The sequence below is a fragment of the Diceros bicornis genome, chromosome 17 (assembly GCF_020826845.1).
Source record: "Diceros bicornis minor isolate mBicDic1 chromosome 17, mDicBic1.mat.cur, whole genome shotgun sequence".
Lineage (NCBI taxonomy): Eukaryota > Metazoa > Chordata > Mammalia > Perissodactyla > Rhinocerotidae > Diceros > Diceros bicornis.
In genome coordinates, this window is record NC_080756.1 from 21,821,892 (window position 1) to 21,847,523 (window position 25,632).

Here is a 25,632-nt window from a genome sequence, read left to right on the forward strand (position 1 = left end):
AGGCAGTGCGGGCCGGGCCCGGCAGCCTGGGCTGCGCTGGGCGGAAGCGGGGATGCCTGTGGGGACGGCGCTTTTCCCTCTGCCCCGCCCCCTGGGACCACCTCCCCTCCCCACTGCTGTCGGCCGGCCGCGGTGGGGCCGGCGGCCGTTAGTTCGGCTTCCCGAGGCCGCTCCTTCAGGCCTCCTTCTCCGGGGCGGCGGAGAGGCCGTGTCCCCGCCGCTCCCGCAGGCCCCATCTCCCCTGCTTGCCGGGAAGAGACCGGCTGGGATTTCGGAGCTTTCCCGCCAGAGCCGGCTCTTCTTTCAGGGGCAGGCTGTTTTCCCCGGGAAGCTCGGCTTTCCGTCACACCTGCCTCACCCCCCGCCTTCCTTGAGACCCGAATGCCCTTTCTCAGCTACTTCTGCGTCTCCCGTAAACATTTCTCCAACTCGTTCACTCTGTGGTGTCTCCCCGAGCTGTGATATTGTAGTGCCACCACCAGCAAGAAACGTCCGGACCCTCCTGCCAGGTTATGAAAATCCCCTTACCGGCCACAGTTTGCTTACCTGGCTCATCGCCGCCTGGTAATTCCCCTGACCGTCTCTTTCCTGCTCAACCCTGACGTGATCTCTGTGGGTCTAAGCCCAGTTTCTCCTGAGCTTGGTGATTTCTGTTTATCGGCGCCTCTGCAGTATTTCCACTATCTTGTGGGCAATAACTTGCTCCTTTATCACTTTCAAGTCAGCCTTGTTAAAGTCATTTCTCCACGTTTGGTACACTTACGTTTGGGGTGGTGGTGATTCTTGTAAAATTGGTATAAAGCCTTTTCATAGGCTACGTGCTATTTGATTTAGGGTCATTGTTCTAATCGGATATTCTGGATGGAGTAGATGGCACCATCTCCTAAATCTTTATAATTTGTGTTGAGGACTCGTGTTGAAATACAGATTACACTGAATTTGAAATTACAGTTAAAGTGAAACCTTAAGCATCTTTTTAAGCATGATCCCTTAACTGTCTAATAATTTAGAGATTCCCTTCCTTTTTTCCACTCTAGTCCCATTTTGGAAGCCTCATTCATTTTTACCTGATTTTAATTAATTATCCCTGACTGCAAAGCTGGTCTTCATATCACCCATCTGATGAGTTAAATCTAGAGGGATCAAATGGATTCAAAAACAGGTTCTGCTACTTCAGGCTGAGGTGATGTAACTCTTGACTACTGCTTTGGAAGTCTTGCCTTTTCTTCCCATGGCTCCCACACCTCCTGCCAATTGCACCAGCTTTATTGCTTTGCTGTAAGCGTCTCTTTATGGATCTGGCTTCCCCCAGGAGACAGTGAACTTCTCTACAGCAGGGACCAGTTCTTATTCATCTTTGTATCCCCAGTACGCTGTATATAGTTGATGCATGGTAAATGTTTGTGTATGAAAGAAGTTGAGTACTTAGTATTTAAGATGTTAGAGTGTTCAGGTGTTTAAAGTGTTAGAGTGTAATTCGGAGAGGTTACATGTAAAAATGTGAAAAACAAACAAATGCATGATATAGTACAAACTGTATCACAAAATTGTTTTCGGGCGTTCAGAGGAAGGTGATTCTCATGATCACTTCCACACCCTTCTCGTATCACAAATTGTTCTAACCACATCTTGGTCCTGGATTAAGCTAACTGTACAATGCCTCTCCTCGATGTATATTTTCTAGTAACTTCATCATAGCACTAAACATTCTCTTTGATAATCACCTCTGTGCATATATGTAAACTTATGTTTTACCGTACTTGTTACATTCTGTTACTGTCAGGACTTTGCTGTCTTTTTTTTCCTTTCACATTTCCTATTATCTTGTGTGCAGCTACTAACCTGACTTCCCCTAAATACCTGTAACTGCTTATGTTCTTTCAGTGAGTTAACTGACCCATGTGAACTAGGAAATGAGTTATTAGAATAATTTTCTTAAAAGCAAAAAAATCTTATGCTTGCAAGAATTTTGTGGTGTCAACGGTTCCAGATCCAGCATTTCATGTGGAATCTTAGGGTAAAATAGCCCTTCTCCCAATGTAATTGCAAAGTGGCAAAAAGAAAGTACCATAAGCATGCTGAAGAAGCTGGATATATTTGTATTAAATTGTAAATGTGGGGCTTTAATTATTAAAGTTATAAATCAGTGTGGATTCCCCAGAGTTAGCTAGGAATTACTTTTATCTTGCCAAAGTGTATGAATCCTTAAATGAGGATATGTTAAAGGATGTGAAGTTTTGTAGTGTTTATTGAAAGCACATTTGCTTGGGAATTAGAATACCTGGATTTTTCTCTTCCTTTTGCCCCATCTGTGTGATTTCAAGCAAGTCACTTAACCCCGCTGGACATAATTTCCAAAATTCTTTGATTTTTACTTGCTTCCCTCTTCACATCTATCTCAGCAGTGCAAAGGAAGGTAACCTGGGCTTGTTCGACTGGGCATCAGGCTTTTAAATTGGCGTTCTTCTTAATACAACAGAAGAAGCTAGTGATGACGATTATGAAATGGGCTGAAAGAGTGAAATAAGAAAAAGCCACTGCTGTTTTATTGGTTGATAGGATTTTTTCGTTAATCTGAGACCCAGGAAATTCTGTTTTATTTATTAAAAAAGGAAGAAGGGGAAAGAATAACCTGGAGAATTTCCATGTAGAAGACTTGTTAAGTTAAGCCTTTGGAAACATTTGAAACCTAAATCTAAGGCTTAAATTCTTTGGGACTCCTCCCTGGCAAGACTGGGTAATCAGATGATTATTCTGCTTGGTCAGTAGCTATGCCAAGAAAAGCTCAAGCAGCCGTCCTTGGTGTGTGCACTTCGTTATTGGGACTGTAAAGAATACCTGTCATCATCCAGTCTCCTTAGCAGATTGAAGCCCTGATATTGCTATGTACTTGATGAAGTGCTCAATCTTTTAAAAATATGGTGGTAAATCAGATTATGAAAATATATAAGCATGACTATTACCATCCCTAGTCTCCTCCTCATGCAAATCTGCCAAGAAGCATGTGTGCCAAGGATATGTTTATTAACATAGTTCCAAGCAACTAGGCTTTTAACTTCTTTTTTCTGGGAAAATTAGATACATCAGAGGAGAAGTAATTTCATATAGGCAAAGAGGCCTTGATTTGTAGCAGTTTGATTAATGATGAGGGAGAAAGTACTTAGTACTAACTGAGAAGTGTTCCTCCATTGTCTGCAGAATATTTGGCCACGGAATAAAATGTATGAAAGAGAAGTCTCAATGGGACCACCACAAGATCTATCACTTGTTTGTAAAATGGTTTAGCATGAAGTAATAGAGCAGTGGATTTGGAAGAATTTCTGGGTTGTAATTTCAGTGCAGTCACTAACGAACTTTATGACTGTATGCAAATTAATCTCCAAAAGGTTGGCTCTTCCAACTTGCTTCTTGCTATAATATTCTATGATTCTGTGGATAGTCTGTAATTTCTGTGTAGTATAGCATGGGTTGCAGAAATGTTTAGAACTATCTCAGGCTAGTTTTAGTTTCCATTCTCTTCCCATGAAATCAGCTTTCCTTTCCTCCCTATATTTTTCTCCACTAAGAACACAAATGTCACTTCTGAGTGGCTTCCTCTTCTGTAATTATTTGAAGTAGATGTTTCAGTATGTAACCTTTCTGTTTTCTGTCTTCTTTTACAGGACTTTGTATCTTTGTTAAAGTCAGTGATGTGAAAAGACCTGACATGGGTAAGACTGACTATGAAGCAGTCCTTCTATCCTTTTAGTTACTCTTATTGGTTAAGCTGCAGAGAAAGAATGGGTTTTCCTAACATTTTCAGTATTTGCGTCTTTGTACTTAGTAATAATTTTAAGGGAGATCTCATCCTAATAATGTATACCAAACACTTTTCTTTTAGTTGGGACATTGTTCATACTGTCGTTTGGAAGCATTTTCTAATTTATTGTATTGAGAAAGCTAAATACACACTAGCAAACGTTTACTATGTGCAAGGCTCTGTTCTAAATGCTTAAAATATATTAATTCATTTAATTTTTACAGCTGCCTTACAAGGATACCTAATGGTACCTACAAGATAGGTACTATTATTATCCCCATTATATCAACAAGAAACTGAGACACAGAAGTTAAGAAACTTGGTTAGGGTCACACAACTATAAGTGGCAGCACTAGGATTTAAACTCAGGCAGCCTGGTTCCAGAGTCTTTGTTCTTTAGCACTATGTTATACTGCCTTCTATATGATAAATAATTTGATTAAGGTAAATTTTTAATTTCATTTAGCTAGTGGCATTGAGAATTAATTGTGAGTGGAACATTTTCCACTATTCATAGTACTTTATGTCTGTAAAGGGGATCGATATTAGGTCAGGACTAGTAGCCAATTTAGGAATAGGTTGAAAAATTTATACAGTTAGATTTTATGACATTCCATATACTCCTTTTAAATTCACATTAGTCTTCTCTCTACTTTCTGTTTTTTCCTTTTGCTTAGTCCACCTTCTCTCTCCCCTGGTTGGTTGTTTCCCTTTTCTCTCATTGCTGATGCCAGTGTAAGTCACTGAGTCCCCTTACTCTCATTCGTTCCTATTATAGTTCTTTTATAGTAACAAAGGTCTCAAAAATGGTTATAAAGTAAGGTTCTGCCACAGTATTATAGTAATTGAGCTGATGTCTATTAAGAGCCGTAGGAATAAAATATGCTTTTTGCTGAAAAAAAAATTGCAGTTGGATTAATTTTTATAGCACCTTTTTGAGTTAAAACAGAAAATAAATCACTGCTAACAGTGTTTATGTCTGAATGGTGAAATTTTTTCCCCATTTTTTTAATATTTAAGATTTTTTCTGTAGTTAAAACATTCAAAAATTTCTTTTGGGAAAATTGCATTATTTTTATAACTTTGAATTAAGCTCTTTTTATACTTGTACAAGTTTTGAACTCTTTGGTAGATGATCTCAGTGAATGCCAAATGAGCCATTTTCTGCACATGGGTACCTTTTTTTTTTGACAATGACATTTTGAGATTTCTTGCCAGTGGTTAGTTATGAAGGAGAGGTTTTATTTGACTGTAGGGCTGTTCTTTGGGAATCATTTTTATTAGGTGAAAATATCAGTTCATAGGAAAGTAGTTATTGAAGAATTATGTGACTTGAACTAATCTAGACTCTTTCCCCAGATGATATTGCTGATAGGATGAGGATGGATGCTGGAGAAGTAACTTTAGTGAACCACAACTCCATATTCAAAACCCATCTCCTGTCACAAACAGATTTCCCAGAGGACCAGCTTTCACTGTCTGACCATCAGGTTAGGAATAATTTTCCTTCCCTTAATTAATAAATTATTTGGCTTAAATTTTTATCTGATGGAGTTTAAATGCCACACTCAAAAGTACAAGCATATATATAACCTTTCTAGAATCAATAATTTTTATGTTTGGAATTCTATTTGATATATTAAAGTTAAGACAAGAACCAGGCTGTGTATGTATTCTTTGAGAACTGTACCTTTTAGAAAACTCTTTACTATTCCTCTGAATATTACAATTACCTATACATGGATTAGTGTTCTTTTAAACTAGTGCATTAAATGGGGGGTGCAGGGGGAATATGTAAATATACAGTAGCTCTGAGATTTCTCTGTGCTATAAAGCTTAGTTTCTCAAAGGACCAGCTGCAGCAGCTTCATCTGCAAGCTTGTTAGAAATGCAAAATCTCAGGCTTTATCCCAGACCTACTGAATCAGAATCTAGTTTTTAAAAAATCTCCAGCTGATTTATATGCACCTTAAGGTTTGAGGAGCACTGTTAATAAAGCAGTCTTTCTCAGGAGGAAAGCCATTACTAATTTGGATGAGACAGTTCTCTGCTGGTGAATCTGTCGCAACTATAGCAGAATGTTTAGCATCCTTGGCCCCTCGGCACTAAATACCTGTAGCATCTGCTCCAAGTAATCGTTCTGATAACTGAATATATATCTACACATTTCCAAATTTGTACTGAGATGCAGCACTAACCCTGATTAAGAACTTAGTTTCTGTAAAGTTAGCAAAAGAATCAAAACCAGGTTGATTTTGTCAGCCTCTGATATATGATATAACTAGCTTTCAGAACAGGATATACTAAATGCATATTTGCCTCCAAATGAGCCTTCTTTGAATCAAGTTGTATAACAGATATTTTGCCCATTTTTCCCCTTGAAGCCTCGGTCTTTTCATCAGATTGTCTATGTGTTTTCTTTTCTTATTAGTATGTAGTTTGATTTATTTATAATATATATAAATATAAATATACCAAGTTCTGAAATATGTCATAATCTTGTTTAATGATACATTTTTCCTAGTATAAATTTTTATTCCATTTTATTGTCAAAAATATGATTTAAGAAAAGTCTTCTGCTTTGTTTAGATTTTACCTGACAGGCAAGGAAATTTGGACCGATCTTATACATGTTCTACAAGAAGTGCAGCTTATAATCCAAATTATTATTCAGGTATGACATACTACTTGGAGTCAAGGCAATTATACCTTCCAGATTTCTTCCTAGCAAATTGTTTGTTTACCATCTCTAAAAGTAAAAACATTATCAAAAGCAAAATGGTATTTACTCCACTAAAATATCATTTTAATAAATTCTGTGTGTGTGTGTGTGTGTGTGTGTGTGTGGTTGCTATCATACTTTACTGATCTAGTCTCAACCAAATATTTTCTAATGGAAAGGTTTTTTTGAAATCCATTCTCCTACTTGTTCGTTATGTCATTGTAAAAAGCAATTTGTTTTTGGCTTTTTTTTTGGATATGTGTATGTGATGTAAAGGATATTTGTTTTGTGTTGATTTAAAGCATAGAGCTAGCCTATTTCTATTCTGCTTGAAACTGAATCCTGAAAATTTATTTCTACCCAAGCTTGTCCCTCCATCAGGGCAGGAAATATTAACATGTTTCTATCTAGCACCTGCCACAGCCATGCTTGCATACTCAAGGGCTTGCCTATTCCACTTGTGATCCATGACAGGAGTCAGCATTCTCTAGGCTATTCCTAGCCCCGGCCTGCCTGACTTTTCATCTGCCCCCTTCCTAAGATTTAGATTTCCAGTGATCTTCTGCCTCTGTCTTGGGGAAAGGAAACAGAGTTTTTTGTTGGTTAGCCTCCCGGCAGTATGACCCAGGACGATTATAGAGGTCTTCTCATGTCTTTTCACTCCTCATGCTTTAATCTCCTCCCCACAAATATGGGAATACTAGTAATACCATTGAATTTGCCCTAATGGGATTTTTTTTTTTTTTTGTGAGGAAGATCAGCCCTGAGCTAACATCCATGCTAATCCTCCTCTTTTTGCTGAGGAAGACTGGCTGTGAGCTAACATCTATTGCCAATCCTCCTCCTTTTTTTTTCCCCCAAAGCCCCAGGAGATAGTTGTATGTCATAGTTGCACATCCTTCTAGTTGCTGTATGTGGGGTGCAGCCTCAGCATGGCCGGAGAAGCGGTGCGTCGTTGCGCGCCCGGGATCCGAACCCGCGCCACCAGTAGCGGAGCACGTGCACTTAACCGCTAAGCCACCGGGCCGGCTCCTAATGGGATTTTTATAAGGATAAATTGAGATAATAAATATGAAATGCAAATAATAATTATTGTTGTTATTTGGCTTCCTCAGGATTCTTTGTCAGCAAGATGAGATCTCCTCCCCTAAAAAGACGTTAGTATGATGTTCTTTTAGATTTATATTATATTTAAATGTCATTTAGGTGGGTGGTATTTTACTCTGGGCACTGGATTTCCTCTCATGGGATGGGAAATGGTCTCCACCTCATATGTGCATAATTTGTATAGAAAAATCAATTAATTAGCTCAGAAAGTAACTCTGCCATCATTGTTATTGAAAAAGCCTTTCTGATGAGCAGAGAGCCTGAAATCTCGTTTGATAGCTCATTATTAATCTTAGGAGAAGGACAGTTGAGTGGATAATGAAATCAGATCATTAATTTTTTCATTTGAACTCAGACTCTGTTTGCTTATAATTTCATATGCTGATTTAGCATTGGACAGAGTATTTGCTTTTAGTTTAAAATAATTACTTAATGATAAACAATTATATATATAACATTTTACTCAAAATCTCCTGACCATAACTCTACTCTTGCTTAACTCTGTGACCTTTTCTGATTTTTATCTTTGTGTGCATGCATGGTATATGTTGTATGATTCGATACGTATAATCTTTTTTCAGCCCAGTATTTTTATTTTTATTTCTCCATCTGTTTACATGTTATTCTTCATATTTACCTTTTTCTATTGATTTCTAATAATCCGTGGAATTGATATGTATATTTACAATCCTTTATGTGCAATTCAAAATCCAAAAATTTCTGAAAACCAAAAATTTTTTCACAATTAGTTTGGTATCAAAACCTGACCTGACCCGAATTCATTTCTTGGCAAAACCTACATGAACTGACATGAAGCCATTTATATTTTGTCTTTTATTTATCTCTGTAGATATGAGTATTTGTACATTTCACTGTAGCTATATCAGTATATTTGATTATAGGGTGCTGCTTCAGATTATACTTGGAAGCACTAATAGTATATACCGGGTTATCTGTCTAAAATTCCAAAAATTTTTAAATCAGAAACACAAGTGGACCGAAGGGGCTATGATTTAGGATAATGGGCATGTGCCTTCATTTGCTTCCTTATTTTCCCTATGGTTTAGGTCCCCTTCACTCTCGCCATTTTCAGCTATTATAAATAACATGACTTAAAGACATTTGCATATGTATATAGTTTTTTTCTCTTAAATTTCTGTAGATCCCTGATATTCACAAAGGATGTATCTGAGATCGTCTCAAATCCTCATGTTCTTGACTATGGTGATATTTAACCAGATTCTTGGCTTTCTACTCAGTTACATGATTCTTGAGTTATGTTTTTCCTGTGTTTGTCCTCATACCACAAGTTGATGCCCATATCAAAATCTTATACCAAAGGTTTCTCTCTCACTTGAAGGCCATTTTGTTAGGAAAAGAAGAAAAAATTAGTTCATAATAGTTACTGTATGCATGATGATGAATAGAGAATAACAGCAGTGAATAATAAAGCCATATTGAAATGAGGCTGCTGAGCTATTAGATACATTCTCTAAATTACAGCCTGAAGCAGAAGATTCAGATTCGTGCCTTTACCAAATTTCATCTAGTCCCTGACCAGACAAACTTATGGCATATCGCAGACCTCCAAGGTGGCTCCTTAACAATCAGAATTGTAAATCTGAATGCCAAGGGTCTGTATACATTTTTCTTATAATAGAATCTTTAATTCAAATCTACTTTTTACTGTGTACTTTTTTTAACTTCGTTCCTTTGCCACACCCATTCCAATTCGTTGCAACTCTTGTGTAATTTCATCTCTGCTGTCTCCTTTGGATCTCTTCTTTTTTGGTAATCCCCACATTGATTTCTGTGGTCAGTCACCCCGAGCCTTTCCTTTTGATTGGGCTAGATGGGGGTCCCCAGTTTACCTGCCTTAGTCTTCTCCTTCTGACTATATTGGCATTTGTCTCCTCTCTCACCTTGCTGTACTCTCCTCCACCAAGATGAAAACAAACATAGGAAAGCCCCAAACTTTAGAATCTAAGGTCTGGAGCTTCCCATTTACTGTTTTACTGAATCTGCCTCTCCATAGGAAGCTTTTTAAAAATCTGCTTCTTAATCCACTCAAGATTAGACTATTAAAAACATTGATTTTTTTTTTTTTTTAATTTTAGAAAGCAGAGAAAATGCAACACTTTCACTTTAATAACAGTGCTGGTCAGACTTCAGGACCTCTTGATATTATTAAGAGCACAAGTGGAAAGAAAATTAAAACTTTATACCCTAAACAAGGAAAAATAGATTAAGATGAAAAGAAATGATTTTGCTCATGCTTAGAATCATTATCAATGTCTCATCCTTAGAAAATATGTTAAATTAGGTTGCCAAACTGGCATTCAGAAGGTAAGATGATTTAAAGCATTCTGCTATTTACAATAACTAAATAAATCCAAAAGTTAACAGGAGCAACTGATGGTTACTTTCATAGTAAGTGATTGCCTGACACACTTTTTTTTAAATCTAAAGTTTATTTCATTATGTCCATTTTAAAAGTGTTGCCTGTCCTTGTAGAAAATTTGTGGAGTAAAGTAGAAAAATACCCATCAATCTGTCATTGGAACACAACCAAAATTAAATTTTTGGTATTTCCATATAGTTTTGTGTGTGTGTCTGTACACATAATAAGTAATCTTATTTGTGGCATTTGTAATCTGATTTCTTAATGATGACAGAATACTAGGTTAAACTGTCACTAAAAAAAGTGTCTGCAGCCCCCTGTTGGTCCCTGTCTGGCTTTGCTTGATCACATCAGCAATAGAGGACTATCAGTGATTCATTGAGTGGGGATGGAACCACCTTATTCTGGTTAAACACCGCCTGATTCTGTGCTTTTCCATTGCATTTTAAAGCTGAAGCCTCTGTCAGATGCCATTGAGGATGCTACTCTGGCTTATCTTTAGTCTCAGATTTCAGACCTGTCAGGGTAATTTGCATTTTTGGTAGCCTTACTCCTCAAGTATAAGTAGACATCTCTAGTTATATCATTCCCTAATCAAATTTTAGCAAAAAAGTGTGAGAGACAAAGATTTCTACCGTTATTACTTTGCACTTAAAGATAATTTTCTGGTCCTTTAATGACACTCATTTTCCTTAGGCTCATGTCTCTATCCTTAAAGTAATAGTAATAGATGCTAAGCATAGATGTTGATTGCAAAGGAAAAAGGTTATAATTCATTTTGAAAGTAAATTTTAATTTAATTATTATATTAGATTCATACACTGGTGAATCAACTGGTACTAATACCCCCCTGACTGGTGCTTTTTTCCTATGTTATTTACCTTAAATCCTGATAAACCTGATCAACTAAAAAAAACACAATACATAACTTGTATTTTTGTTGGCTGCTTTACTTTTTGGATAGAGTATCAAAAGCTACATTAAATATTTTAACTAACATAAATATATGATATTTTGCAAAGTTCTATAGTAGTATGCTTTGAAAGATGATCTTCAAAATGATGTTGGCATTAGACAAAAATTTAGGAAGTAGAGAATTATCGTTCTCATTTTTCCACTGGTGCTCTTCAGAGTTCCGTAGCCTAACAACTGAAGTTGTTTTGAAGGTGCTGTTTTAAATTATTCAATCCTGCTGAAGGGAGATTGGGGATATAGAAATTATTCTACTTCTAGCTGAAACTTCAAGAGATTTTTATCATCCCAGCTTATAAGCCACAAGTCAAAAAATTCAAATAATAAACAAATAATCCTCACTTAGTCTGATTGCAATAGCAAGCATCAGAGTATTGATATGTCTGATGATTATGGCATTAAGTGGCTGAAGGTTATCATACCAGAACCAGATGCATATGATGGGTCATTCCTGCCGTAAGCCGGCCAGAATAAGCAGCAATTAGGTTATCTCTGCTCTTAGAAGAGCCTCTGAGTCGTGAACATGGTAATTAAAAACAAGAAAGTGACACCAGCTGCTTATTAAGCAATAACTGTTGTTCATTTGAATTACAATTCTCCTTGGCCCTCCACCTGCTTTCTTACTGGTCTGGCCTACCTTCTTTCAGGCCCAGGCCTGGGAGTGCTTGCAAGATATAGTTGGGGTAAAATGTTGACTTTTGGTGGACACCACGGAGTCACATTGATGCAGATAAGGCACATGGCTGTGGCAGGATTCAGCTCCTTCATCAATTTTCAGGTTAGTATGGCTGAATCAATTATAGTTTATAGAAGTTCCCTTACTGCAGACTTTACTGGCAGTTGAGACTGGGATCTTTCTTCCATGAGAGACATGGTGATATGCCACATTACTTTGGAATACAATGTTGGACATGGTTACAGTCATATGGAGAACCACTGTAGATATTTGTTTAATTTATTCAAACTTTTATTCTTTTAGACAACCCTTCCTCAGACAGTTTTCTTGGCTCAGGAGACTTAAGAACCTTTGGCCAGAGTGCAAATGGCCAATGGAGAAATTCCACCCCAGCATCAGGTTCAACTTTACAAAAATCAAGAAACAGCCGAAGTCTTTACCTCGAAACCCGAAAGACCTCAAGGTAGGTATTCTGGCTGCTTAGTTCACAAGCCCTTCCTCCGATGTAAGAGAAGATGACTATAAGATAGTTGTTACATTGGCATTTTAAAAGAGGAACAACATTTTTGAACTTTAAACCATAGAAGTATGGACAAATCCATTTTAAACTTTCAACTTTTAATTTACTTAGTGCTGAATTTTGGTGACAGCTAAATCTTATCGTTAGAAGAGTGAGTTTTGAAGGAAATCTTGGTGGATATGAGTATATTGGGAGCCTTCGGGATCAGTATGGCTATTATGAGTCTTAAAGTGAGAATTGGTCAATTTCTGCAACTTCAGTAGCAAAGAAACCAGCACATTTTATAGGCTCTCATATGAGCAGAGACCTGACTTAAACCAAAGCAGCTGTGCACCTTATGGCCTTAGTCAACTAGACCTAAAGTCACAAAGAACTTTATCCTATTTAGCCCAAATTCATAAACCCTGCATTTTCCCTCACCAAGCTTATACTGATTATTAAAGTCAGAGGAAGTTTGGCTTAGAAACTTTTCCCTCGGGTACTATATTATATTAGTAAAATATTTCTTTTTTAAAATAGTATTTATGACTATTTAAATTTTACTCTGGTGATGGATTTTAGAAATATAGGATGATTTAATTTCCTGCTTAGTCAAGTTGAAGCTTTCTGGTGTTGATTGAAACCAACAAGGTGGCTTTTATTTTATGATTATCAGCATGTGGAGTCTGGAATCATGTGTCAGTACTCCCGAGGATTGTCTTCCTCACTTCTTAATATTTTTTAAAATTATACAAGAATTCATTAATACATTCACATTGTAAAAATTAGAACATTGCCGATAAAGCTAAAGATCTCTTCATTACTACCTCCAATTTTATTCCCTGCCCCTGGTGTGTTTCCTTCCAAACCTTTTCCTCTGCTTGTTTCTCTTTCACTCTCTCTTACTCATATAGCATGATATAAATGCTCTGTATACTATAAAATGTATAATATTATTTTGTCTTCATTAAAGATATTCTATATGCATCATTTGGCAGGTTGCTTTTTTTATTTAATGTCATACTGTTATTTTTTAAAATAACATTATTACAGAAACAGTATATGTGCCGTGTAAAAAATTAGAAAATACAGATAAGCAAAAATAAAAACATCATATTCCCATCAGCCAGAGAGATCACCTTTGTAATATCTTAGTGCACATCCTTCCAGATGTTTCTGTCTGCATTTACACATTTTTTTTTAAAAAAAGCATTCATATTGTGCATACTCTTAAGTCAATCATTTCCTCATTTACAGTCAGTAAATTTTATCACGTACACTAACTGAATTACATTTAAATGTTCCTAGTTGACCCAAAAGCGTCCTTTGCAGCTAATTTGTCCAAATCAGTATCCAATCTAGGACTGCATCTGGTAGCTGTCACTCTTAAGTTTCCTTCAATCTAGAACAGCCCCTTTTTTTAATGACATGACTTTTTTCTGCATAACGTTGCACCTTTTGGATTTGACAGGTTTCTTCCTTATAGTATCATTGTTTTGTTCTCTATCCTCTGTATTTTTTGTAAACTAGATTTTTGACTTGAATAAAAGCTGATGCTGTGTTCCATCACATCAGAAAACCTACAATATCTTGGTTTCCTATCATTAGTGATACTGGGTTGGCTTCTGGATTAGGGAGATAACAGTCTCGTCCTTAATTGTACAGTTAGGTTTTTTCGCCCTTGTGACTAGAATGTAATCTAAATGATATTACTTTGGCTTTGTATGAATGAACAGTTTCAGATCAGCCTAACAGTTATTCATATCAATTGATAATCCTTACTTCATAATAATAAAAAAATTATTGACGTATAACCTTATGTTAGTTTCAGGTGTACAACATAATGATTCGACATTCGTATATATTGTGAAATGATCACTACAGTAAGTCTAGGTTAGCATCCATCACCATAAATAGATACAAAATTTGTTTTCTTGTGATAAGAACTTTTAACATCTACTTTCTTTTAGCAGCTTTTAAATATCCCAGTACAGTATCATTAACTATAGTCACCATGCTGTACATTACATCCCCCTGACTTATTTATTTTATAACTGAAAGTTTGTACCTTTTGACTCCCTTTGACCTGATAATAATTTTATTAAAGTTAATGAAATAATATTTTTCTAATTTTATCGTTTCTTCTATGCTTTTTAATTGGCACTCTGCTATAAAGAAGAGCTTTTTTCCCTTCATTAGCTGGGGCTATTTGATTACCCTGAAATCCATTTCCTACTGGGAAGGCAGGACATATGATTAGATCTTGCTTTTTCATTACCAATTTTCAGGATAAGTTTTTTTCTTTTAATAGCCACTTCATGTGGTTCAAATGAATTTTTCTGTTCTTTTTTTGGTGTCATTATGGATTCAGTGTGTTTCAATCCACTACAATCATTATTCTTTTAATGCTCACATTCTCACAACTGTGGCCAATGGGAGCTCTGTCAAGCTTATGTCTGTGTCTGACCCTATCTTGGTAATTGTTGGTAGCGCCCATGCTTTCTGGCATCGCGAAATGCCCTCAGACAGTTCTTTAGACAAAAGCATCTTTTGCATTAAAAACACACACACACACACCATACGAAGCATAAATACAAGACATTGTGGGGAATTTATCATAAATATTTTCATCAAAGAAATTATACTGCCCTTGCTATCTTTTCCTAGCTGCATTCACCCATCCTAAGAAAATAAACCTGTTCTTGAAATTGAGTCCTTGCTCCTTTCCCCACTCTAACACAGATAGAAACCATTAGATTTTGAAGACAGTTAAAGAGAGTGAGTATATGTACTTTTTGATTTTCTTTAGACCTAGTCTGATTCATTTGGATCCAGGTCACATGTACTGATTTGAAGAGTTGATTTCATTGAATTCAGCTTAGTCAGCTTTATATCTCTATTCTGCATCCTCAGAAAAAAAATGAGAGAAAATTCATTATGCTGAGAGCAGGTACCTCAAACTTGCTGGGTAATGATAGATGAAAAAGAGCTCATAGAAAAAACTTTAAATTATTAACCTGGCCTTAGAGATAAGACTGGATTTTGAGTTCACAAAAATATTTTTCCTGCCAATTTTTCTCATTATTTGAGGTACAAATAGTATGAAGAAACAAAAACAAAGTTCTTCAGAGGAGGTCAGTAGTGAGGCTGGAAGGAGAATTCATAGCGAGTGACGCAGCCTAATAAAAAGCTTTCTGGTTGTTTTAATGAGGGGTGGGAGCCCTCTGTTGGTCTTTTAGAAAATTTTAAAATTAAGTTTAAGTTTAGTTGAGAGGCTTCAACTTTATTCATTTTTGCATATTTAATCTTAAAATACTTCCCTCCAAAGGGCTTGGCAGAGGTGGCTATGAGGAGTAAATAGAAAGTGTATGTGTGTCAGCCTACCTGGAACCCAGGATGTCTGAAGCAGTCTAATCTGAGATGCTTTCTGTCATACCTCACAGGTCTGTGGTTCCTGACCAAAGGAACTTATAGATTGTGAAGCTAGGAAATACAATTTTAGGTGTTTGGTAATTATATAGTTTGGCGATCTAAGACCTCTTAAGTGGCAGAACCTGATTCAGCAGCCCATGTGTCATTTCTTATATATTTCCCCCAAATGGTACATCTGTCACTCTACCTTTTAATTTTTTGTTTTTGTTATTTCTTAAAATAATCACTAGGTTAGATTTTCTTACTTACTGTTCTTATCTTTTCTTATAAACTCTTTTTTTTTTTTTTAGTGTATTATCAAACACTTTTATGGGAAAGTCAAACCATCACTGCCATGTGTCTGCATATGAAAAATCTTTTCCTATTAAGCCTGTTCCAAGTCCATCTTGGAGTGGTTCATGTCGTCGAAACCTTTTGAGCCCCAAGAAAACTCAGAGGCGACATGTTAGTACAGTGGAAGAGGTAAGGAGAACTTTTAACAAAAGCTACTAAAGGTTAGAATCTTTCCCTACATTCAGCCATTTGTTCCCTCTGATTTAGATGTTTATTAACTGTACCATTTACTTAATCCTTTCTGTGCTTTTTCTTTCTTAATTACTTGTTTTGAGTGCTATCTTCTGTTCTAAAGAAATTAGAGAGATATTTTAGCAGGACTTCATTATTTTTCTTAACCATCTTCTATTCCTGTTGGACAGCAGACAATCTTCATTATTGTCTGAATGGCTTCTCATACATCAAACTATCTCTCTTTGCTCTTTTTTGGATCCTTCCTAAACTCTTGTTTCACGTGGGAAAACTATTAACCTTGCTGGATTTAATAAAATACCTGCACTTCCTAGGACGATTTTTCCTTAATATAGAAGAAAAATTAAGAAGCCAGCTAGATAATTTACCTCCTTTCATTATAAATAAGATCTTTGAGGTCAGACTTTCCCCAAAAGAAAGGTGTTCTGTTGACAATTGGGTTGTTATATTCATTCAGTAAACCTAAAGGAAAAAATCAATCTGTAAATATAATGTAGCATATAATTTATCCAATAGGAAGTGTACTTATACCTGTTCAATTAAATATTTATTATGTATCTGGTCGGCTTAGGACTGGTTGCTGTAGAGATACAAATGAATAATAATGACCTTACATTTATACAGCATTGGAGTTTCCAGTGTGCTTTCCACATGTATTATTGTTTTGAATCCTTTTAATCCTGTGGAATAGGTAGCGATGAGGTAATATCCACATGTTACAGATTTGGAAAGTAAAGGTCAGAGGTCACACAACTGGTAAATGGCCAGCTGCAACCCAGGTCTTTGGAAGGAATCTATTCTGGTATACTTTCTGTTATACGACACGGTGATGGGATTCTTGCCCATTGGAGCTTACAGATCGTGAAGTTAAGAATACAGTCATGCATCGCTTAATGACAGGGATACATTCTGAGCAATGCATTGTTAGGTGATTTCGTCGTCGTGTGAACATCATGGAGTGTACGTACACAAACATAGATGGTATAGCCTTCTACCCACCTAGGCTATATGGTATAGCCTATTGCTCCTAGGCTACAAACCTGTACAGCATGTTACTGTATTGAATACTGTAGGCATTTGTAACACAATGGTAAGTATTTATGTATCTAAATATAGAAAAGGTACAGTAATAGTGGTATAAAAGATAAAAAATGGTACACCTGTATACCGTTACCTTGGTATTATACACTTACCATGAATGGAGCTTGCAGGACTGAAAGTTGCTCTGGGTGAGTCATGAGTGAATGTGAAGGCCTAGGACATTACTGTACACCACTGTAGACTTTATAATCACTGTTCACTGAGGCTACATTAAATTTATTAAAAAAATTTTTTCTTTCTTCAATAATAAATTATCCTTAGCTTATTGTAACTTTTTAACTTTATAAACTTAATTTTTTTTAACTTTTTGTCTCTTGTAATAACCTTAGCTTAAAACACAAACACATTGTACAGCTGTATAAAAATATTTTCTTCCTTTATATCCTTATTCTATAAGCTTTTTTCTATTTTTAAAATTTTTTATTATTTTTTTCTTTTAAACCTTTTTATTAAAAACTAAGACACGAACACACACATTAGCCTAGGCCTACACGGGCTCAGGATCATCAATAGCACTGTCTTCCACCTCCACATCTTGTCCCGCTGGACAGTCTTCAGGGGCAACAACGTGCCTGGAGCTGCCATCTCCTATGATAACAGTGCCTTCTTCTGGAATACCTCCTGAAGGACCTGCCTGAGGCTCTTCTTAAGGAGGTGTCACTCTTTTCAGAAATATGTCTTTGGTGGTTTGCCTGGTTTGTTTCCTTTTTTTCATCATAGGTTTGATTGTAAGCAGATAGCACACCATGAACATTCCTCTCTATTAATGAAAACCTTTCAGTTTTCAAATTTTTTAAGGAGCTTGTTGAGGTCTGTAAAACCTTCTGCTAAATGCTTCACTGTGAATTTGTTTGGGAGTTCTTTTTCTTTTCCTATAGTTTCCTTTTCTCTTGCCTGTTCTTCAGCTATGTGTTCCTGTTCCAGTTCTAACAACTCATGAGTTCCTCAGGAGTCACCTCTAAGAGCTCCTCAATATCATCCTCGTCCACACCCAGGTTAAAGTTATTTGCCTTCTCAACCACAGCCTTGTTGATTTTTTTTTTTTTTTTTTTTTGGTGAAGAAGATTAGCCCTGAGCTAACATCTGATGCCAATCCTCCTCTTTTTGCGGAGGAAGATTGGCCCTTGGCTAACATCCGTGCCCATCTTCCTCTACTTTATATAGGACACAGCCACAGCATGGCTTGACAAGTGGTGCATCAGTGCACGCCTGGGATCCGAACCTGCTAACCCTCGGGCCACTGAAGTGGAGCGTGTGCACTTAACCGCTGTGCCACTGGGCCGGCTCCCCAGCCTTGTTGATTTTTGCAGCCTCCTCATCCTTGGCAAATCCTTTGAAGTCATGGATGAACCTCTTGAATATCTTCTTCCAGATGCCCTTCATACACTCCTTCATGCTATTGCCCCAAGCCCAAGCCAGGTTCTTGGTGCAGTCATAGATGTTGGAATCCTCCCAGAATTGGATCAGTGTCTTCCTCAGTTGCAGCAATAGGCTGGGCAAAGGTCCTCCTCAGGTAATAGACCTTAAAAATCTGTTGTAACTCCTTGATCCATTGGTTGGATCCAGGAGGTGGGGTTTGGAGGGAGAAACACCACTTTGATATTGGGATGAAGATTGCCAATAAAAGGAAGATGTCCAGGAGCATTATCGACAATAAGCAAAATCTTGAAAGATATGTTATCCTACAAACAGTACTTCTTCATTTCGCTGGCATAGCAATTCAGGAGGGCATCTTGGAAGAGGAGCTGGGTCATCCATGACTTGTTACTCCTGGAGTACCACATCACTAGGCAATGGGAATTTTTCAGCTCCATTGTAATCTTATGGGATCACCATTGTATATGGGCCCATTGTTGACTGAAATATTATGTGGCACATGAGCGTATGGCAGTATGTGCTAAATAATTGTATAATTTGGTAATGAAGATCTCTTAGGAGGCAAAACTTGATTATTTGTGAAATGGTTAGTAAAAATGCTGTACATTTTTTTATTTTAAGTTTGTATTGAATCTAAAATACTCAAGCAGAGGGTGGCAGAACCAATAAATCATATTTAGCAAGGGAAAGGATAGACAAGAAACCGGCAACAGTTGTCTTTGGTGATGAGAGCTGAGCAAGTTATGGAAGGGAGATTTATTTTTCACTGTACCTTTTGTGCTATTGAACTTAGTACCGTGTATGTATTTGTTATTACATACATAAATAATTCTTTTTTTAATTACTGAAATTGTGAGGGTTGTGCTTCTGCTGGAGCGTAGGCAGCCTACAGGGTACAGAGAGACTTGTGGGGAAGGAGACAGCGACAGCATGGCAGCTGGATACAGGCCTTTCAAACCCCCACTGCCCTGTGTGGTGCCGCTGGGATTGCCAGGGTCCTTTAGACTGTCTATTCATTATAAGCCCACTATTTCACTCACTAGCCAACCAGTCCTTTGGACTACTCAGCCCCTCCTCCTTTTGCCTCCACTTCCAGCCTGAGGACTTGGGCTGGCGCGATAATTTTATCCTTCCCACCAGTCTTCCAGGCCACAGGCTGGGTCAGTGGAGGACATGAAGCTGGAGTTCCCCTTCCTTCTACAGTGTGAAGAAGAGGTGAAGGATTGAACCTGTCCTTTGAAACAAGATGCAGGAAATTTCGCCTCAGTTGTTTTTAGGTCTATATTCTGCTATGCAAAGCAAGTCATCTGTGGTACAGAAACATGAAATAACCCATATACTATGAATAAGACAAAATATTGGACCAAACTTGATTAAATCAAACTTTCCACAGATTATTTAGGTATTTAGTCTTGGATATTACAGATAATCCAGATTAAAATATAATAATTTTTTTCCCTGGGACAAAAGAATTTATTGATGGGAGCTTACAAACTAGAGGAAAAGTTATTTTCCATGGAAGTGTTGGGATCTCCAAGGGAGATGCAGTTGCTTATGTTAAAGAAGGCAAATTATGTATTAATCTTACTGCTGGATTTGTCCATCACCTTCAGGAATATGAAGCCATCTACAAAATTAACGTGATGATGTCACCACTGCACTATTTAGTCTTACAACAGGGGTTTGAAGAGAATTCATGAAGAAGAAGAATTTGGAAATACACAAGTGGTAGCTGTACCACCACTTGGCTGATGGCTGATTCAAAGGCAATGTAAAAGGACCGTACTATCCAATAAGGATGTGTACTTTTTATACTTGAGGTTTATTTATGTGTATAAAGCTATTACTTTAAACAAAATCAGACTTGGGGTATTTATGAAGTTATTTGGGTAATTTATAACAGGTGGATTTACTGGTATGCTAAAATTTGCATTCTCTGTTAAATTTTCATAATTTTACAGTTCAGTTTTATGATGGAGCCTCTTACAGACGCATCTAAATACAAGAATCTGTCACATTTTTTTCTTAGTGGAAATCAGCACCTTAATAACCCTTATACTGTTTTAAAACTTTCCTTCGTCCTTTATTAGGTTTAAAACATAACATTAGCCAACTTCCTTTACTTTAACATATTATCCAATTATCACTTCCTTTCCTCTTAATTTCCTAATTTGCTTACTCAATAGAAAACAGTTTAATAAATAATGTACAGAGAAAGATGTTTTCTTTTACTTTATAGGACCAGATACTCCAAAAGAAGATTGTGTTTGAAGTTTTAAGTAACTTACATCTTTGCATTTTCTTTTGGTAAAGCCAAGGGTTATGTATGTTCTTTTGAGAGTTGCCTAGATTATCTTTTTTTTGTCTGCGATGGTTCCAAATAAAGTGTAACATACCCAGTGTTTTTTGTTTTAATGAAACCCAAAAAAGAAAAGTACCTTGCATCATTGTCTTTTTTAAAAAAAAGATAAATTGTTGTGATCTCCAAATTAACATGTAGAACAGTGAAAAGTTTTTAATCTTTTTTCTGTAATTTCTTTTTTAAACCATAAGTTAGTTTAAACTGAAAGTATGAGGCTTGAAGAGACCTCAGATAATTATTTGGAATATGGAACATCTATTTCTGTTCACTTTATGTTGTATAATGACTGTGAGATTGTCCAGGCTCAGATGGAACCTTTCTTTGAAGATATATTTATTGGGAAAATGATTTGTGGGTGACTTTTTGTGTAAGTTGATTTTAAAACATCAGTTCTTTGCGTTGAATTAATCTAGATTTCTCGTAATTTGAGTTAGCTGAGTCACTTAATGGCACCTTGGTTCTTCATGTTTTACGTATAAGTATAAAAATTTATTCTAAGAAAACGTTTTGCTATGTGGTGTGAGGGAGGAGGGAAGTGTTTTTAACTTTTTATGGTTGAAGTATTTAGTGTACCACAAAGATCCTGTCTCTTTTCTTTCTGTTTGTTCTCAGTGTTCTTTTGAGGTTTTTATGTGATGGGGATACTTTTTCACATTTCCTTGGTATGCACATTAACCTCTTACACCAGTTTGTGTGCTTTACTTTCCTCCCTATGATGTGATAATTCAGTCAAAGCTTTTTAAAATGTAGTGTGGTGGAACAGTGGAAATGAACTAAAATGATTGGTTGATTAAGAGGTAACTGCCTTGACCCAGGTAGTATTCCTCTTCTGATTTCCTTTCCCTCTCTTTGTTTTACCACCCCTGAAAACAACATACTGTTAACCCCATGGTATTATGGATTAGGTTATTTGGTGTAGTGGGAAAGTGGAGTCAAGATTTACATTGGAGGATGTTCAAAAATTCCACTCACTAAAGTGCCACAGAACACAGCTTTCCTATATATAGATCACTATGGAGTTGGTTGGCAAAGATCTTTCTTACAATCCAATAATCTGTAATGATGCTTTATTCTTTAGACTTATCCACTTAAAGAATATTCATAATAGCAAATTTAGGTTTTAATAAAGAAGCATTTATTTTAATTATGGTTTTTAAATTTGTTTCTCAAATACTCATGTCCCTTTTAGTAGAATAGCCAAAAACAACAGATTTGGTCATTGATATTAATTTATACCTGATAATGATCTCTTTCTATCCATTGTAATTTTTGTGCTGTCACTGAAGTACACCCAATATTGTAAACAGTGTCTTCACAAACACTAGAAAAGAGGACCGCCAACATCTTGAATACAATATGAATGTCTAAGGGGTAAAATAATGGGGTTTATTTTCTTCATATAGCACATTGCAAATTTGTTTTTTCTCTTGGGTCTATTTTTCCACCAAATACTAAACTAGTTCTACCTTTTCTTATCACTCAGCTATTCAAATTTAAGGGTAGCTCTTTCTCATAAGGAGTTGTCATACCTCACAGTCCAAGGTATATCTTGTTAGATCAGTAACATTATACTCATGACAGTGTAATTGAAATTTACTTTGTAACAAAAAATGATTCAAGAAGAAAAAAACGTAGTGCCTGTTTACCTTTGCATAGATAATTGCTTAATTCATTTTGCTTTTAACATACATTTGTAATTGAATAAAATGCTTATGCACACATTGAAATGTCACAGTGCAAGATGCTGCATCCCTGGCACAAAGTATTAAAATTATTTTGTGAAGATCGGTGGTTGTATTAAACTGTATATACGATTAAAAGAAGTAAGTACTGGGGTATGTTATTTAGTGAATGCAGCCCATTGCTTCAGGGGTCTGTGTAGAGCAGATACTTTACCGTGGTTACAAGTCCTTATATAATTGGGTTCTCTGCTAAGTGCTATCATCTCTTACTACTCTTCTCCTGATTCCCACTGACCTTACTATTCCTTGAACACATCAAGCACATTCCTGTCTTAAGGCCTTTGCATTTGCTGTTCCTCTGCCTGGAATACTCTGATAAATTTCTCTAACTTTTTTCCTCTCTTGGTTTAGGTTTCTGTTCAAATACCACTTTTTTAGAGAGGCCTTACCTGTTCCTGCTGTTCTCTCTCCATCTCTTTCTATTCCCTTATCTTTAATTTTCTTCGTACTACCTCACTAGTTTTTTACTTGTCAGGCCGTTTAACTGTAACATAATCTCCACAAGGATAGGGACTGTATTTTATTCAGTGCAGTGTCACTAGTGACTGGAGCACAGTAGGTGTTTAAGTCAATAAATGAATGAATGAATAGTATGGAGTATGTGCTTTTCCCTAAATTCAGTGTTGAGACTTAAAAAATAAATAAATAAATAAATGTTGGAGATGAAAATCATCTCTGGAAAATACACTCTTAAAAATTGGAGAGAATAGAAAACTGTTAGCAAAATATCCTACTATGATCTTGACTATTCTGGTTACTTCCTTGTGATTTTTCTAACAGATATCAGGAATCAAGGGGTTAGTTGCAATCCTAATTTAGAAGTCCTCAAATGTTTTATTTCTGGGACTCTGTCAGTTGACTCAAAAGTGATTACCTACTAGCTTTCTGATTTCATATCCTATAACTTCTTTGCACTATTATTTACATATATGCCCCATAATTTTCCAAAATATACTATCTGGTATCTACTTCACTCAACTACTCTTATATGCACTTTATAATTTTCTAGAATATCCTTAATAAACCGTAATTCTTAATTATCTTGAGGACTCTGCCTGAGCTTTGGCAGAGCTTCTGGGAGACTGGATGCTGCTTTGAGAAACACTTGCCTTATTGGATGTGTTGAAGATTTTTTTTTTTCTTTTATAGACAGTTCAAGAAGAAGAAAGAGAGATCTACAGACAGCTGCTACAGATGGTCACAGGGAAACAGTTTTCTGTAGCCAAACCCACCACCCATTTTCCTTTACATCTGTGAGTCGCAGAAACAAACATATTTCAAATGAATTTAATTAAACATTTTGTTATTTGATATTGAGACTGTATTCTTCTCTTGCCTAGGTCTCGATGTCTTAGTTCCAGTAAGAATACTTTGAAAGACTCACTGTTTAAAAATGGAAACTCTTGTGCAGCTCAGATCATTGGCTCAGATACTTCATCATCTGGATCTGCCAGCATTTTAACAACCCAGGAACAACTGTCCCACAGTGTGTATTCCTTATCATCTTATACCCCAGATGTTGTTGCATTTGGACCCAAAGATTCTGATTCTCTCCATCAACCCCAACATCACCACTCTCTTCCACATCAGCCAGATAACTTACCAGCTTCAAATACACAATCCGAAGGTAAAAATGGTATTGTATACCTATATTTTCAATCCTAATTGCCAATTAACTGTTGATGGGAGCTATGTGAATTATAGGCAAAGTAGTAATATACATGTAACATATAATTGTTGTTGTTGGTACTGTTAAGTTGATTCCGACTCCTAGCAACTCTTTGTAGAGCAGAGCAGAACCCTGCCCACTCTTTCTGCACCTCCTCTCACCTTCTGCCACTATATCAGACTGAAACCTGTCTACCATGGGTGACCCTGCTAGTATTTGAAATACTGGTGGCATTGCTTTCAGCATCACAGCAACATGCAGCTGCCACAGTATGACCACCAACAGATGGGTAATGTTGTTCCCTGTCTGGAAATAAACCTGGGCCACCATGGTGAGAGCCGGCAATCACCACTAGACGACCAAGGCTGGCTCATTAACACGTAAGATACCTTAAATACATATAATTCAGTTAGCCATGCCACGAGTAAACTAAACCTACAAGTAACTTACTTTTTTCTTACATGGAGATGCAAATGATTTCATATAATATTTTATTTAAAAGATTAACTTCCTGGCAGAGTCTAGAGTTAGGTTACATTCAGCCCAGTTACTTCAGTACTTTCTCTGTTTTTAATACTTTATAAAGAAAATTAAGTACTCTGAAGTTCTAGGAGTTTTGGAACATCAGTTAAGTTTTGAAGTAAAATTTCTTAACTAGGTAATACTTACAAAACCTGTATAGGTTTTTGCATTTTAGAACGATCAGCAGCAAGTTTTGGAAACAAAAAGAGTTTTCTGCCTAACTTTCAGCCAAGCAAAATATTCAGTCTCTTAGCATTCTAGTTAATTAAAGTTTTGCTATAATAATTTTCTTTGCTTAGTTTTCCCCATCTCTAGGGGTTATGTGTGTATTTATGGTATGTATTTAGGTATGTAGCTTAAAACAAATTTTAGGTTAAGTTGTTAGACGTTAGGGATCTTTTGACAGATCAGTTTCTAAGACTCTCTCCTCCTTCCTCAGGTCGTTTGATTTTTTTTTTTTTTTTTAAATCTGTTCGTTACTTTCTTAAAGTTCTCACTTGGGGATTAAAATTGTTGGTAGCATCATTATATAGCTACACATATTCATTAAAACTTGTATTAAATTTTGTGAGGTGATTTACTGAGAACTATCATTAAAAAAAGCCTTTAACCTCAGAAACATATATTGTATGGCAGATACTTAGATACAGCTAAACTAGGACAAATATACTACGTTGAACTGTTTAATTACTTTCTTGTACCATTTAATAAATATTCTAAATGAGA

General features: G+C 36.4%; 1 protein-coding gene and 1 pseudogene across 2 annotated transcripts in view; both read left to right on the forward strand.

Annotated features, from left to right (window-relative positions):
* Window positions 1–25,632, forward strand: part of SENP1 (SUMO specific peptidase 1) — a 53,240-nt gene continuing 27,608 nt past the window's right edge. Inside the window, exons 1-9 of one of the 2 annotated variants that reach the window (XM_058558397.1) lie at window positions 1–564; window positions 3,663–3,710; window positions 5,159–5,289; window positions 6,389–6,473; window positions 7,637–7,678; window positions 11,981–12,140; window positions 15,899–16,070; window positions 23,865–23,968; window positions 24,056–24,342. In XM_058558397.1, coding sequence (XP_058414380.1) covers window positions 513–564; window positions 3,663–3,710; window positions 5,159–5,289; window positions 6,389–6,473; window positions 7,637–7,678; window positions 11,981–12,140; window positions 15,899–16,070; window positions 23,865–23,968; window positions 24,056–24,342 — 1,081 coding nt within the window. In that variant the 5' untranslated portion in view covers window positions 1–512. The remainder of the gene's footprint in view (window positions 565–3,662; window positions 3,711–5,158; window positions 5,290–6,388; window positions 6,474–7,636; window positions 7,679–11,980; window positions 12,141–15,898; window positions 16,071–23,864; window positions 23,969–24,055; window positions 24,343–25,632) is intronic. The other variant, XM_058558398.1, reaches the window with a different exon arrangement.
* On the forward strand, window positions 19,746–20,510 carry LOC131416496 (serine/threonine/tyrosine-interacting protein-like; annotated as a pseudogene).